The 17,031-nt window shown below is 36.7% G+C and overlaps 1 protein-coding gene across 1 annotated transcript; it reads left to right on the top strand.

The window, feature by feature from the left end:
- The first annotated feature begins 3,251 nt into the window (after positions 1-3,251).
- LOC107610607 (uncharacterized) lies at positions 3,252-4,867 on the top strand. Its single transcript, XM_088495394.1, has 4 exons — positions 3,252-3,255; positions 3,339-4,100; positions 4,216-4,312; positions 4,423-4,867. The coding sequence occupies exons 1-4, from the start codon at positions 3,252-3,254 to the stop codon at positions 4,865-4,867; spliced, it is 1,308 nt and encodes a 435-aa protein (XP_088351520.1).
- Positions 4,868-17,031: the final 12,164 nt, after the last annotated feature.

Here is a 17,031-nt window from a genome sequence, read left to right as displayed (position 1 = left end):
CTCAAGACTTGTTCAAATATGGTATGATCAGTTAACAACCCTTCAATTATATCAAGATTTCTAAGGTTAACATTTGTCACTTCAATTAAGTTCATACTTCATAGTCACTTGTTTCACATCTAAATGTTGTTCTAGAATCCACCTTTTTTCTCTAAAGCTTGTCTTACTGAGGTGTTTAGTTAGCAGTTTACTTACCTTGAAAAGTTACAATGTTATACACCTATGAGTGTTGAGGCTGAGAAGTGAAGTAAGTGGAGAAGTGAAAGTGAAAGGGCACCGAGTGCGGATAAGAAGAAACTGCCACCGAAAGCATTGTGCGGAGTGCAGAGTGCAGAGTGCGGATAAGAGGATCAATATCCATTTTCAGTCAGTACTTTTTACAAATAGATGGTCTGTAACTTCCACTCTTCCTCAGAAATAGCAGGATTTTCTGTTGAAATGTAATGGTGTTTTGATTTGGATTGATTGAATGGGTAGATATTATTATGTAGTAGTGTTTCAGCTCGGAGTTCAATTTTTTAACTTCACCTTTTGATGGCTAATGCTGCTATTGATACTGAATTTTTAGGAGATGAACCTTCGGAATCGTTGTTTATGAATAGTGCTCTTAAGAGGATCCTATTAAGGACTAGTTTGACTAATTTTTAGAATTTGAGGGATGAAAATGATTTATGATTGGACTTTCAAGGACTATTTTGATTATAAAAAACTTTTTTATATGTCAAGTGATGCCACGTGTCACTGGCCTGCCAGGTGGCGTGCCATGTGTCACTGATCTGCCACGTGGCACTTAACATGACACGTCATCGTCCAACTGACGGAAGGACTAACGTGACCAAGTCGTGTATCTTTCGAAAAATCGTGACCATAGACCCTTTTAGGTCACTCCCAAAACCGTGACCATGGACCCCTTTAGGTCACCTCCCAAAATTGTGCCCATAGACCCTTTTAGGCCACTCCTCAAAACCGTGATCATAGACCCTTTAGGTCACCCCTCAAAATTGTGACCATAGACCCTTTTAGGTCACCCTTTTTTGAAAAACTGTGACCATAGACCCTTTTTGGTCACTGTAAAAAATTGTGACCATAGACCCCTTTAGGTCTCCCCCAAAACTGTGACCATAGACGCTTTTAGGCCACTCTCTAAAACCGTGATCATAGACCCCTTTAAGTCACCCACAAAACTGTGACCATAGACCTTTTTAGGTCACATTTTTTTGAAAAACTATGACTATAGACCCCTTTAGGTCACCCCCAAAGCCGTGACCATAGACCATTTTAGACTACTCTTTTTTAAAAAACCATGACCATAGGTACTCTATGGTCACTCTTTTTCTAAAAACTGTGATCATAGCTTTTTTTTTTGTCACGGTAAAAAATCGTGACTATAGAGGGTTTATGGTCATGGTTTTTTACTGTGACAAAAAAAACGTGGCCATATAGACCCAAAATGTTGTAGTGATAATTACCCATTTTAAAAACTAATTTAATTATAAAATAGTCTAACCATGATTAACCTAATAACCAATTAAAAAGTGACACATCACACAGGGTAAGTTACATGTTACTTTACAAAGGGTATAATAGAATTCAGCTATATATATATATAAATGTATAATAAGAATATTTTAGTTATTTTCTATAATAAGAGTATTATACCCATTTTTTATAAAAAAAAATATTAATTTAGACCGGTTTAAGATTTAGTTCACCGATTTTTTGGCCAAATCAATTTATCTGATCTAATTTTGATAAAAATAACACAATTTAATCAATTATATATATATATATATATATATATATATATATATATATATATATATTAAATTTTAACTAAAAAATTATCTTGAAAAAGGACGTTTTAGAAGTCTTTATATCTTAGTGGCTGCTAATAAATTATTCCACAAGCACATGTGTCGTTTGCAAAGACGATTTCTGTGATAGTAAATAAATAGTAATATACGATGGTGCTTTGGGCATGGGATTGATGTCCTTATGCTCTATCAAAAATAATTTCAAACTAACCCCTACTATATATTATATTTATTTGAATGATCCTGGAAAGGTGTGATCTTTTTTTGGCTCATTTTTTTCGTTATGGAAAACACATTGGTGAAATGCATTAAAATGAACGTATGGACAACATTTTCACTGCTATGGTGTCAGTTCAAAACGCAGCCTGCGTTTTACTTTTTCTTTATTTTTTGATTTTTTTTCAACATATAAAACAAACGCAGGGTGCATTTTGTTTGTTGGAAGCTTTTTAATTTTTTTTTATTTGTTGAAGCCCAAATGCAGTCTGTGTTTAGTGATGGGCATTTTTTTATTTTTTTTTTGGACATAACAAAATGCAGGATGCGTTTTCTTTTTTGCGCTAGCTTTATTTTTAGAAGACCCAAAACGCGGGTTGCGTTTTGAAGATGTCAGATTTTTTTTGTGGAAAACATAAAACGCAGGTTACATTTTGTATAAAAAAATATTTTATTCGAGAGTCCTCCCTATAAATACAAAGCAACACTCGTTCAAAATGCCTCACTCCACTTCTACTCCTCCTATTCTTCTTTCTTGCACATATGTGGTAGTTTAAAATTTTTTTGGTAGTAAGTTGTGTCAAAAAAGTCGGATTAGGTGAGGTTGAAGTTATGGAAAGTATTGTAAATTGCGAGTGTATTATAACGGTTCAATTATACCAAACACATATTAAGGAGTGACTTTTGTTTGTGAATGTTCGTTGTCATTTGCTATTCCATGTACTATGAGTTTTGTAGAGTTGTAAAATGGGCTTTATAATAACATTCAAAGCCACATTTCGAAAAGGGTGAGCAACATTTATACAAGAATCTTATACAAGTATTTGGTGGGCTGATACAGTTTCAAATGATTCCCATCACTGACGATGGCAGCATGCAGCAGATGTTATATATTTATCAACAAACTCGATTTCACATGCCGATGATAGAGCTATACGTTGAGTTCAAACAGCAGTCGGGGTCGGGTGCGGTTCGCGAGGAGGTCAATGTTGATGAGCTCAGGGATATAGATTGGGAAGAAGATAATAATGACAGTGAAGAGGAGTTCGAAGCCAACTATGAATTCGATGATGAAAATGATGATGGAGACTTAGCAGGCAATCCAGCAGTGTAGAATGAAGGGATGCAATTGTAAGCCAGCATCCGTTTGGTGTTCCATTTTTTATGCGGACTCTAGATCTCGAAGCCATGCATGTCCCAGTATTTCCTGAGTATGCGAACATGGGTATGTTATGATTATTAATTCAAGTTACCTACGGTGTTTATTTTATTTGCCTTGTCTGACTGATGGTGGTGCGCATGTCGTAGGTGAAGGGAACGCTGCGGCAGAAGATGGTGAGTTTAGTGTCGGAATGGAATTTGGTTCGAGAGAGTCGATGATATCTGCAATCAAAAGCTACACTATCTCTAGAGGACTTGATTACACTGTGTATGAGTCTGAGCCGCAGACATTCTATGCGAAATGCAAGGGTTATGGTGCAGGTTGTGATTCGCTTATCCGAGCTAGCTTGATTCGAAAGAAAGCTTGTTGGGAGATCAGAAGATATAATGGCAAACACACGTGCACCATGGGAACAATTTCACAAGATCATGCCAAGTTGGACTCAGACACAATTGCAGAGGCTATTAGACCGTTGGTCGAAGCAGACCCGTCGATAAAGGTGAAGTCTATTATTGCTAAAGTTCAATCCAGGTTCAACTACACTGTAAGTTACCGCAAAGCTTGGATGGCAAAGGAGAAATCTGTCGCAAAAGTTTTCGATGATTGGGAAGTTTCTTACCAGACTCTACCAATATGGTCGAAAGCAATGATTGTAAAGATGCCAAGGTCTCGTGTGCAAATTAAAATGCTCCTTGTTTACCGTGAGAGTGAGGAGGTTCAAGGTGTAAGAGTACTGCACCGCATTTTTTGGAGCTTCTATCCATGTATTATAGCATTCAGACACTTCAAGCTACTGGTGCAGGTTGATGGCACGCACCTTTATGGTAAATATAAAGGTGCACTTCTGGTTGCGGTTGCACAAGATGGGAACCAAAATATTGTGCCCATTGCATTTGCGATAGTCGAGGGTGAGATGGCAGATGCGTGGGAGTTTTTTTTTTTTTATCAATTTGCAGAGATATGTTGTTACGATTGATGGCATGGGCATTTTTTCTGACCTCCATACCTCTATTGACGCTGCAGTTGCTCGCAGTAATGGTGCATGGTCACCACCAAGAGTGTGGCACATGTACTGCATCAAGCACATCGGGTCTAACTTTTTAAGGAGGTTCAAGGCTCCGTATTTGCATAAACTGGTGGTTAACACAGGTATTTCATTTTGCTGTTATGGTATAGTAATTTTGTGGTTTCTGCTTAAGATTAAATGAATTGTTGAACGGGCTATTCTAGGACGGAACAGGAGTACAAAAAAAACTACCAGAGGCTTAAAAAGCGGGGTGAGACATATACTCAATGGTGCGATGACATCGGTGTTAAGAGATGGGTGTTGGCATTCGATGGGGGTCATCGTTGGAGACATATGACGACAAACTTGGTAGAGTGCATAAATTTTGTCCTAAAGGGTGCACGCAACCTTCCTGTGACTGCCATTGTTAGATCTACTTTCTATCAGCTGAATGAATTGTTTACTCGAAAGAGCGCCGAGGCTCATGAGCGTGTCCGCAATGGATTCACGTATTCAGAATTTGCAACGAAGAGAGTTGAAGAAAGCTTTCGACATACAGGAAATATTGTGGTCAACCAGTTCGACAGGCGGAAGGAGATGTTTGAGGTTCGCGAAATGCAAGATGGTTCCATTTACACTGTTAACCTTGTGCAACGATACTTCGACTGAGTGTCACATGGCTTGATGTCTCTGCACCGCCGAACCCATGCAAGATTAACCTTCCCCTGCACGTGATCTTGCGGGCCGGGCTCCTGAACGAAACACGCAATGCAGTTCTCCACCAAAAGTTGGTGATTGCTGTCTGACCTACCCATAACGGGATCCCCATTAATCGGGAGGCCATGAATATAGGTTACATCTTCCAGCGTCACTGTCACTTCACCGACTGGAAGATGAAATGTGTGAGTCTCCGGCCTCCAGCATTCCACCAAGGTACTTAGTAGTGCAGAATGACCTCTCATTTTGCCTACTCGCGAAATGTGTTGAAACTCAATGACTGCTAGTGACACTGCAGCTACCTCGTTAAAGGTCTCTGGCGGATCTACTTTTCTAGGCAACAAATTCCTGATAGCCTGCAAAAAAAATAATAATCATAATAATCACAACAATGTTCCTCATGATAGTTGTTGAGTTTGGAAAACTTCAAATTGTTATGATGATCAAACATTATTAAAAATATTAATTACAAAATTATTAATTTGATGTTTGATTCAAATTGGCTGTTTAATAATTTTGTTGGTGTGCAGATTTTTGTTGGACCAAAGTCACATAAGCCTAAATTGATGTATGATTTAATTTGCTTGGTGACAATTTGGATCTTTCAGGTCTCTGAGGTTTGAATTAAAGAAAAGCCCAAAAACCTCAGGGCCATTTTTGATGAAACAAATTGTTGAAGAAAGTGGCCCAAGGATGCCATACGTTGATCCCAAAACAAAGGGGTTCAACTTTATTGAAGCATGGTTCGGTTACCCATTTGATTTGGTAGAATCCAAATTTTAATTAAATTAATTGAATGCATTGGTAACAGGAAAGAGAAAAATCAAAATTGATTTGATTGCTTTTATTGCCTCACACGTTACTATGCATAGGGGAATGGAAGTGGGATTTAATTTGATTAATTGTATTTATTGCTTCCAGAGTTTCCTTTTCTCTTCTCTCTCTTCTCTCTCTTATTTTTAGAGTGTCACTTCTATCAGAGAAGAAGATGGTAGAAGCTATCAGTAAAAATCACAGAGAGGCTAGGAACAAGCAAGAGGCTAAGGTGATGATGGCCCTTGCAAAAAAAAAAGATCCAAGGCATGGCGTGGCTGAGATCTTTTCCACTTAAGGCAAGATGTGGTGAAGAAACTTTAAGATCTCCATGCCTAAAGTAGTAGCAATCCGTTTCGGGTAGAGAAGAAGATCTCTGAGGTGAAGTTTGTTTCCACTTTTGTTCATCCATCACAGAAGGTAGCTACTGGAGCTACGTGGAGGAAGAAGCAAAAATGGAATAGATGGAGCTGTCAAGGATCAGAGGTTCATCAAGGGTCAGAGTGCTTTCTTGGAGACAAAGACAAGATCAAGGGCTCAGATTGAAGAAGCTTGTTGAGAAAGGTTGAGAGAGGTACTTGCATGTCAGTTTTGCTTTCGGTTTCCCTCTCTCTCTTCTCTCTATCCGAACCGGCCTTGGTATTGAAGAAGAAGAAAGTGGCTTGGTTGAACCGTTTCACCTTGGAAGCTTTCCCTTCTATAATAAGGGTGAACGGCCAAGGGTTGAAGCAAGGAGAGTAAGCACAGAGTTCTCATTGCTACCCAAGCTAACAAAAGTTCTTCTCCTTTAATGTGTTGCATTTTGTATTCTTTTCTTTAGTTTTGTCTGTCTAACTCTCATGGTGAAAAAGGCAAACAGAGTGAGGTTTGTAAGAAAAAGCCAGTGAGAGGAAAAAGGCAGAGTACAAAATCAAAGAAAAAGCCATAGATGTCTTAGAGGTCCTTTGTACATCTGTGTTGTGTATCATAATTATCTGGGAATCCCCTTGCAAGTTGGGTTAGCACTTAGCAGTTGAAAGTTTGGTAGGTGACCAAGTCAAGTTCAGTTTTGGGTATAGATTCTGGACTTGTCCCAGATAGGAATGGGTAGTTCCTAGGAAGAATTAGTGTATGTAATAAGATGATTATAGTGAAATTTTGTCACTGTTGTGATGGAGACTGGATGTAGACTACATTGCACTTAGCAGCTGAACTAGGATACTTCTTGGTGTGATTCTCTCTTTCTCTTATACTCCATTTTTGTTTCTGTTGCATAGGAGACAAAATCGAAAAATATCTCCTGACTGGTTACGAGACAAAAAGAAAATGTCTCTTGACTGGTTATGAGACAAAAAGCAGAAAAATCTCCTGAAGCTATTTTAAAGGGCAGAAAGTAATACTCAGTAAAAAGAGGCTAAGATTCAACCCCCTTCTCTTAGCTACTGATTACCATCAATTGGTATCAGAGCTTGGTCTCAAAGAGATCAAGCTTTGCAGCTTGGAGAAAAGATCTTGATGGTGGCTAACAGTGGCTCAAATCTGGTGGCATATACTCTGACAGAAAGATAGTCAAGCAACAGACCTCCATTCTTCAATGGAAAGAATTACAATTACTGGAAAGAAAGAATGAAGATATTTTTTCAGTCTGTAGATTACAGACTTTGGAAGATAATCCTTGAAGGTCCACAATTTCCTACCACTACAAGAGCTGATGGTGTGGTTACTCTCAAGCGTGAAGTCGATTGGACTGAGGAAGACAGAAAGAGAGTAGAACTCAACGCCAAAGCTGTCAACTTGCTCAACTGCGTGGTCAGCTTCGAGGAATACCGATGGGTATTAAGATGCACAATAGCAAAGGAAATCTGGGACAAATTTCAAATCACTCATGAAGGCACAACCTTAGTGAAGAAGACCATAATAGACATGCTGAACAGAGAGTATGAAATGTTCTCAATAAAGGAAGGAGAAATGATAGATGAGTTGTTCGAAAGATTCAACATCATCATCACTGGCTTGGATGCTATGGGAATCACATATCCTGAATCTGTGCTTGTGAGAAGAATTTTGAGATGTTTCACAAAAGAGTGGGAAACAAAAGCAATAGTGATAGCTGAAAGTAGCAACATTGATAATATGACATGATGATTTGAGAAGAAATTTGCTTGCTTTTGAAAACACTTATTTGAAAAAAGATACAAAAAAGAAAAGAATTGCTCTCAAATCTGTTTTTGAAACTCTAGATGATGAATCTAGTGATAACTCATCTAAAAATGATTTTGTTTTGTTTGCTAAGAAATTCAGGAAAATGGTGAATCTGAAGGAGAAAAATAGAGGAAGCAGCTCAAGGAAGACAAAGAAGGATCTCAGCAAAGTAATCTGCTACAATTGTAAAGAGGCTGGACACTTCAAATCTGATTGTCCGAAATGAACTGAAGAAGGAGGACAAGCCGAAAAAGGTAAAGAAGAAAGGTCTCATGGCTTCTTGGGAACACTTGGAAAATGACTCTGATGAAGATGATGAAACCGAAACCAAGTTTCAAACATGCCTCATGGCCGACATAGTTGATGAGGTAATATTTCATGAACCCTCAACTGAAGACCTTCATCTTATGATTGATAATCTTTCTAGAAAGATTAAATGTTTCCTAAGTGAAAACCAAGATCTTGAGTCTCAAATTTCAATACTGAGAGCTGAAAATGGTTTCCTCAAAGATAAATTAAGGAAAGCAGAAACTGCTGTTGATCTTGTTGAGAAAAACAAGCGGTTAAAAGCTGAACTTAAAAGCTGTGAATACCACCATTCTGTGACTGCAAATCTGAACTATTTTGAAGAAAATGATTGGCTGCATAAAGAGATAAAAAGACTTAAAGAAGACTTAGCTAACTTTGCACAAAGTTTTGAAAATTTAAATCAACTCTTGGCTAGTCAAAAACCTCTTTATGATAAAGCTGGGTGGGTTTTTCATAAAACTGCAAACTTTGTTGAAAAACCTTCTTTTACAAACATGGCGTCATCTTCAAATGATGTAAGGTTTCAAAACCCAACAAGCTTTATAAAAACAGCAACTCATAGATTTTGTAGATTATGCAATCGGAATGGACATTTTTCTATTCAATGTTTCTTTAGAGAAATAATGATTGGAAATAAGGTTTGTAAAATTGTTTGTGACTATAATGGCTTGGGACAAAGAAGATGGTTTGACGTCAAAGGATCCAAAAAGATTTGGATACCTAAGGTCACTTGAGCTTATTTTGTAGGTGTGCCTAGCATCCAAGCAAAAAGACCATGTGGTATATAGATAGTGGGTGCTCTAGGCATATGACCGGAAAGGCAACGTTCTTCATCAAGCTTGATGAGTATAATGGAGGATTTGTCACTTTCGGTAATAATGGAAAAGGAAAAATAGTGGCCATAGGTAAAGTTGGTAAGAGTTTTTCTTCTTTCCCAAGTGATGAATCTGTCCGTCCAGAAATGTCTCATCAGGATGGAGGAGATATTTCAGTTTTGTCTCCTGAACAAGCCAGAGAATCCGGAACAGAACAGTCTACTAAAGCTCATCAAGGCAGAACCTTACCTCAAAGGCCTAGAGAATGGAAGTTTCTGAAAGGCTACCCTCATGATTTCATCATTGGTGACCCATTTCAAGGCATAACTACAAGATCCTCAAGCAAGAAGCAAGTTGATCAAAGCAATGTTACTTTATTGTCCCAATTGGAGCCTCTCAACGTGAAGCAAGCTCTTGGTGACCCCTCATGATTCAAAGCCATGGAAGAAGAGCTAGCTCAATTTGAAAAGAATGAGGTTTGGACACTTGTACCAAATCCAAATGCTAAGAAGGTAACCGATACAAAGTGGATCTTTAAAAATAAATTGGGTGAGGATGGTAGTGTTGTTCGTAACAAGGCTAGATTAGTGGCCCAAGGTTATGATCAAGAGGAAGAAATTGATTTTGATGAATCATTTGCCCCGGTAGATAGAATGGAAGCAATTAGGTTGCTTTTTGCCTACGCTGCCCATAAAGGTTTTAAGATGTTCCAAATGGATGTTAAATGTGCTTTCCTTAATGGATTTATAAATAGAGAAGTATTTGTGACTCAACCCCCGGTTTTGAAAGTAAAGAATTTTTAAATCATGTTTTTAAACTCTCAAAGGCTCTTTATGGCCTTAGGCAAGCTCCAAGAGCTTAGTATGAAAGGCTTAACTCCTTCTTGTTGGAAAATCATTTTCAAAGGGGAACCACCGATACAACTTTATTTATAAAAGTATCTAATGATGATATTCTTCTTGTTCAAGTTTATGTGGATGATATTGTGTTTGGTTCGACCAATGAAACCTTGTGTGAAGAGTTTGGAAAACTTATGACTAGTGAGTTTGAAATGAGTTTGATGGATGAATTAACCTTTTTTCTTGGTCTTCAAATTAAACAAACTCCTAGTGGTATTTTTATTCACCAAGGTAAATATGCAAAAGAATTAGTCAAGAAATTTGGCCTTGAAAATTCCAAACCAATAGGAACACCTACGCATCCAAACACTAAACTTGATAAGGATGAAAATGGCAAAGATGTGGATGAGACACGGTTTAGAAGAATGATAGGCTTACTCATGTATCTTACATCCTCTAGACCGAAGATTGTTCAAAGTGTGGGTGTATGTTCAAGGTTTCAATCTCACCCAAAAGAATTCCATCTTTCAGCTGTTAAGAGAATTATTAGATACATTAAGGGAACAAGTGATTTTGGCTTATGGTATCCCAAGTCTGATGAGTTTTGTGCAGTAGATTTTGTGATGCAGATTATGCGGGTAATCGAGTGGATAGAAGAAGTACATCTGAAATGTGTTGCTTCCTTGGAAGCTCACTCAACATGTGGTCAACCAAGAAACAAGCCACTGTTGCACTTTCCACGGCTGAAGTTGAATACATATCTGCCGCTGCTTGTTGTTCTCAATTAATTTGGTTAAAAACTCAATTAGAGGATTATAAATTGAAGATCAATAGTATACCTTTATTTTGTGATAACATGAGTGCAATAAACATTTCTAAAAATCCTGTTCTGCACTCCAGAACTAAGCACATTGAAGTTAGATATCATTTCATTAGAGAACATGTGCAAAAAGGTACTATTGAATTATTGATATTCAATTTATGAAATCTGAAGAACAACGGGCTGTCATATTGACTAAACCTTTGTGTGAAGATAGGTTCTGTTCATTAAGGAACAGTTTGGGAATGTTAGATTTGAGTTCTGTTGAAAAATTGTGATTTTAATGATTCTGTTTGTTTTTGTCTCGTAGGAAGCAAGGAGACAAATCTGGGTATGTGAGAAACAAGCCATGAAGCAGGGGGGACTGAACCATGGCGTCATTAAACTTAAGCCCAACCAAACTCTTTTGGACCCACTCCATGATTCTAGCCCGTTTTTATTTTTTCATTAAAATAATATTTTTTGGGAGGTTATCACATCATATCTTTATAGGGAGAGTTCATGTCAAATCAAAATCTTTTCTCTTATTCTCTCCCACATTTCAAGGAAAAGATTTTTCAGTTACTTATTTAATTTTTTAAAAAATTTCCTTGATTGATAACCTCTCCATTAAATGCTCATTATTTTAAATGATCCTCTCTCCACTCAGCATTCAATGCGGTTGTAACCTCTCCACATTCCAACCTCTTCGACCATCTCTTCCTCTTCTCACTACTTCATTCTTTTCATCATGAGAAAAAAGTTGGCAACTAGAAGAAGTAACCGAACCCCCTCTGTCAAAAAACCTCCATCCTCTTCTGCTCCTCAAACACACACCCATATCCATATACACTCTCCTTCGTCCTCATCACCATCATCTCACTCAACCGACTCCATGAGGAAGAAAGTGATTAATCCAAAAACATAATCTCGCAAGAAATATAAGGGGCCAATGCCTGAAGAAAAAGAAGCGTCTCAGTCTTCACCTCCACCGTCACCTCCACGGCGGTCAACACCACATCCTTTTGGCCGAACTACACCCTCCCAGCGTTCGAAGAGCTATGTTCTTCTCAACACTCGTGAACCACCAAACCTGAACTCACTGGATTTTAAAAACAAGTTTGGTAAAAATCATTCTCATTTTGACCCTGCTCGTTTCCTATCTTGTGCTGCATTTGAATTCCATTATCAAGTTTTAGTGAACCGCCATTTATGTGCTTCATATGTGGTGAATCTGGAGAATCTATCTGAAAAAGGGATTGAGTTTACTGCTCTCTTTGACAAACTCAAATGGACTCCACTCTTTAAGATTCACAAACCGGTTTACCCAAACCTGGTTTGTGAGTCGTGAGTTCTATGAGAATTTGATGTATCATGATGGAGCATTACACTCCTATGTCAAAATAGTGCATCTTACCTTGAATAGAGACACTGTGAGTGCAGCCTTAGGGTATGAAGACAAAGGAGCAATGGGATACATGTATGGAAAATGGTACTCCCATGTTGGAGTTTTCCTTTAGGTTGCTCTATCTCGGGTTTGTGAGAACTTTTTTGAACTGGATGGAACTGTCTTGACCTACAAGGCTCTTGGACCTGTGAGAACTCTGCTTCATCGCATTATCAACCATGTTCTCATGCCTCAAAGTGGCTCATGATAACTGTCTGTGATACTTTGGTTTTATTTTCTATTCTCACATCTTCATCTATCTCTTTTGCATATCTCATGGCGCGACACATGTGGGATTGTGTTCGCAGCGATAAGAAGGCTAATTTACCTTATAGAATTTTTCTGACATGTATTTTTGAATATTTTAATATTGATCTGATCAATGAACCCATAGAGAACAGGGTTTTGACCATAAAGGGAAGTGGAGTTTCTGAATCCATGAAAAATAAAAAGGGAAAAAGCTCAATGGCATCCATGCTCTCTGACAGTGAAAGTGAATCTCTTCCTTCTAAATCCTCTAAACTTTCAGAATCTATCAAGGACGTATTGAATGAGTTCTCTCATATGTCAAAATTGATGGTCAAGTCTTACAAAGAGGCCAGGAAACAAGCTTATGAAAACGAAAAAGTCTGGACCAAGTACAATGACAGGATCAATCAGCTGATCAAGAGCTTAGAAAAAGACATGGCCCAATCAGATGAAGAAGATGATCACCTCAACTCGGACATAAATCTCTCTGATGCTTGACTGATGTGCTCTTTGCTACCCATCACTTTGAACTCTGTCTATTTTATTATTCTTTTGATTTAGTGTTTGATGAACTGCTGGATAACTGTACTAAACTACTTTAACTCCTTTGTTTTTTAATTAAATATTCTGCATTATTGGCATGCTATTTTCATCTGTTTTGCAGGTCCCTCCTTGATAATAAAGGGGGGAGGAATTAAAAAGAAAAGAAACAGGGCTAAAATCTATTGATAACTGATGATTATTCTTGTCCTCTAAGTTTCTGATTTTTTATTACTGATGATTATTGGTTCATGCTATATGGTTAAAAGGAGGTTTTGTGATGATCTAATTTCTGCATTATCCTGTTCTGATTTTTTTTTGTGCTCTGATGCCTTTTGTCAATTTTTACTCTGATATTTATTGCCAATTTTTCTGAAGCTTTCTTTTTTTATAACTGAATATGAGCAAATGCTTCAATGAGCCTGATTTATTACCTTGTTTGGCAAGAAATTTTGTTGGGCAGGAAATTGTTTTGAACGTGTTGATATAAGTATGTTGAGTCTTGGTTATTTGTTGCAATGTACTCTGAAAATACTCAGGCATACTTTGTTCTATGTTGTGAGCAGCGGGTTATCTAAAAGATAACAAATTTAGCTTTGATTATTCTTATCCATCTGCTCAAAAATCAAGTTGTTCAACATGTTTTTGTCTAAAAGACTCCATATGTTGAATACATTAAATTTTTTTTTAACTGTTCTAAGTTTGTTTTAAGCATGTTTCACGTACTGCTTCCACTGAAAAAATTGCACACATTAAGGGGGAGCTATATGACAAATGGAAAGGGGGAGGATTCAAAATCTTTAAGGGAGTACTCTTAATCCTTAACCTCTTTCAATTCATTTTTAATAATGTTTGCCATCAAACGGGAGATTGTTGAGTTTGGAAAACTTCAAATTGTTATGATGATCAAACATTATTAAAAATATTAATTACAAAATTATTAATTTAACTTTTTATTCAAATTGGCTGTTTAATAATTTTGTTGGTGTGCAGATTTTTGTTGGACCAAAGTCACATAAGCCTAAATTGATGTATGATTTAATTTGCTTGGTGACAATTTGGATCTTTCAGGTCTCTGAGGTTTGAATTAAAGAAAAGTCCAAAAACCTCAGGTCCATTTTTGATGAAACAAATTGTTGAAGAAAGTGGCCCAAGGATGCCATACGTTAATCACAAAACAAAGGGGTTCAACTTTGTTGAAGCATGATTCGGTTACCCATTTGATTTGGTGGAATCTAAATTTTAATTAAATTAATTGAATGCATTGGTAACAGGAAAGAGAAAAATCAAAATTGATTTGATTGCTTTTATTGCATCACACGTTACTATGCATAGGGGAATGGAAGTGGGATTTAATTTGATTAATTGTATTCATTGCTTCCAGAGATTCCTTTTCTCTTCTCTCTCTTCTCTCTCTTGTTTTCAGGTTGTCACTTCTATCAGAGAAGAAGATAGTAGAAGCTATCAGTAAAAATCACAAAGAGGCTAGTAACAAGCAAGAGGCAAAGGTGATGATGGCCCTTGCAAAAAGAAAATCCAAGGTATGGCATGGCTGAGATTTTTTCCACTTAAGGCAAGATGTGGTGAAGAAATTTCAAGATCTCCATGCCTAAAGTAGTAGCAATCCGTTTCGGTCAGAGAAGAAGATCTATGAGGTGAAGCTCGTTTCCACTTTTGTTCATCCATCACAGAAGGTAGTTACTGGACCTACATGGAGGAAGAAGCAAAAATGGAACAGATGGAGCTGTCAAGGATCAGAGGTTCATCAAGGGTCAGAGTTCTTTCTTAGAGCCAAAGACAAGATCAAGGGCTCAGATTGAAGAAGATTGATGAGAAGGATTGAGAAAGGTACTTGCATGTCAGTTTTGCTTTCGGTTTCCCTCTCTCTCTCTCTCTCTCTCTCTCTCTTCTCTCTGTCCGAACCGGCCTTGGTATTGAAGAAGAAGAAAGTGGTTTGGTTGAACCGTTTCAACTTTGGAAGCTTCCCCTTCTATAATAAGGGTGAACGGCCAAGGGTTGAAGCAAGGAGAGTAAGCACAGAGTTCTCATAGCTACCTAAGCTAACAGAAGTTCTTCTCTTTCAATGTGTTGTATTTTGTATTCTTTTCTTTAGTTTTGTCTGTTTGAGTCTCATGGTGAAAAAGGCAAATAGAGTGAGGTTTATAAGAAAAAGCCAGTGAGAGGAAAAAGGCAGAGAGTGCAAAATTAAAGAAAAAGCCATAGATATCTTAGAGGTCCTTTGTACATCTGTATTGTGTATCATGATTCTGTGGGAATCCCCTTGCAAGTTGGGTTAGTACTTAGCAGTTGAAAGCTTGGTAGGTGACCAAGTCAAGTTCAGTTTTGGGTATAGATTCTGGACTTGTCCCAGATAGGAATGGGTAGTTCCTAGGTAGAATTAGTGTATGTAATCAGATGATTATAGTGAAATTCCGTCACTGTTGTGATGGAGATTGGATGTAGGTTACATTGCACTTAGCAGCTGAACCAGGATACTTTTTGGTGTGATTCTCTCTTTCTCTTCTACTCCATTTTTGTTTCTGTTGCGTAGGAGACAAAATCGAAAAATATCTTTTGGCTGGTTACGAAACAAAAAGAAAATGTCTCTTGACTGGTTATGAGACAAAAAACAGAAAAATCTCCTAAAGCTATTTTAAAGGGCAGAAAGTAATATTAAGCAAAAAGGGACAAAGATTCAACCCCTTTCTCTTAGCCACTGATTAGCATCAATAATAATTATTATAACAAGATTACTACTACTACTACTAATAATAATAATAATAATAATAATAATAACAACAACGACGTCGTCGTTACTCTACTCATGATAACAATAATAATAATAATAAAATTATTAAACACTCTTTCCTAATTTAATTAACTATATAGTATTCTATTCTATTGTTACTATCATAACATAACAGTAAACAATAAATAATTAACAATAAATTATTAAGAATTAATAAAAAATTGTTAAACAATATTCTTTATTTTAATTTATTATTACACAGATCACATAATACAACTAGAAAATTGATTAATACAGACAGATTTATAGACAGATTTAGTCTTTATTACAGATGGATTTTTGGTTACCGACAAAATTACCGACGGATTTTGTCCCTCTGTAAAAGCTCCGTCGAAAATTATTTACCGACGGATTTTTTTTCGTCGGAAAATTACAGACGGATTTTTACAAGTTACCGACAGATTTTTCCTCTGTAAATTTTCTATCCATTTCCCAAAGGCGACAAATTTTCTGACGGATTTTTCGTCTGTAATTACAGACGGATTTTTCGACGGATTTTCCGTCTGTAATTACAGACAAATTTTCCGACGAATTTTTCGTCTGTAATTACAGACGGATTTTCCGTCTGTAATTTGAATTTTGGAAAATCATCTTACACTCTAATTACAGACAGAAAATCCGTCTGTAAATCCGTCAGTAAGGTAAAATATAATTTTTTTTATTTTTCTAATTACAAAATAAACTTATTTTCATACAAAATAAATATAAATTTAATACAAATTTTTATCTAATTTGTATTCGAATATTTATAATATTTCAAAAAATAAACAAATTCTTCGTATTATCAAACTAAAAGAAAAGTACTATAATAAACAAACAAGTCAATATAATTCAAAATATAAACAAAATGTATTGATACATCAACTATAATCCTCAATGTATTATTCAACTATACTAGAACTATCAACCATACTAAAAGCTGTTATTTTCCATACTAAAACAGAAATTGAAAAACTCCAAAATCTCCAGATCAATTTAGACCTCAGATACAACAATCTCTCAAGTGAAATCCCAGCTTTTCTTGGGAATCTGTTGAAATTAGAAGCACTTGATCTTTCCCACAATCAACTCACTGGAGAAGTCCCTCCACAAGTTGGTGACATGAGCAGCTTGAGAGTGCTTGATCTCTCCTACAATAGAAAGTGCAGCAAGCCAAATGTTCCACTTAGTTGACCAATAAAAAGTCTTTTTTCTTTAATATTTTCTTTAATAACTTAATTACAAGAATAATAAAATTTGTTAGCTATTCCATTCTACCGTATACACTTGACACAAGCAATAAAAAAGGATACACATGAGAGACTAACCATTCATG

The sequence above is a fragment of the Arachis ipaensis genome, chromosome B8, assembly GCF_059453495.1.
Source record: "Arachis ipaensis isolate K30076 ecotype BB chromosome B8, ASM5945349v1, whole genome shotgun sequence".
NCBI lineage: Eukaryota > Viridiplantae > Streptophyta > Magnoliopsida > Fabales > Fabaceae > Arachis > Arachis ipaensis.
Note: the sequence above shows the minus strand (reverse complement) of the source record. Positions and strands in the feature narration are given on the sequence as shown.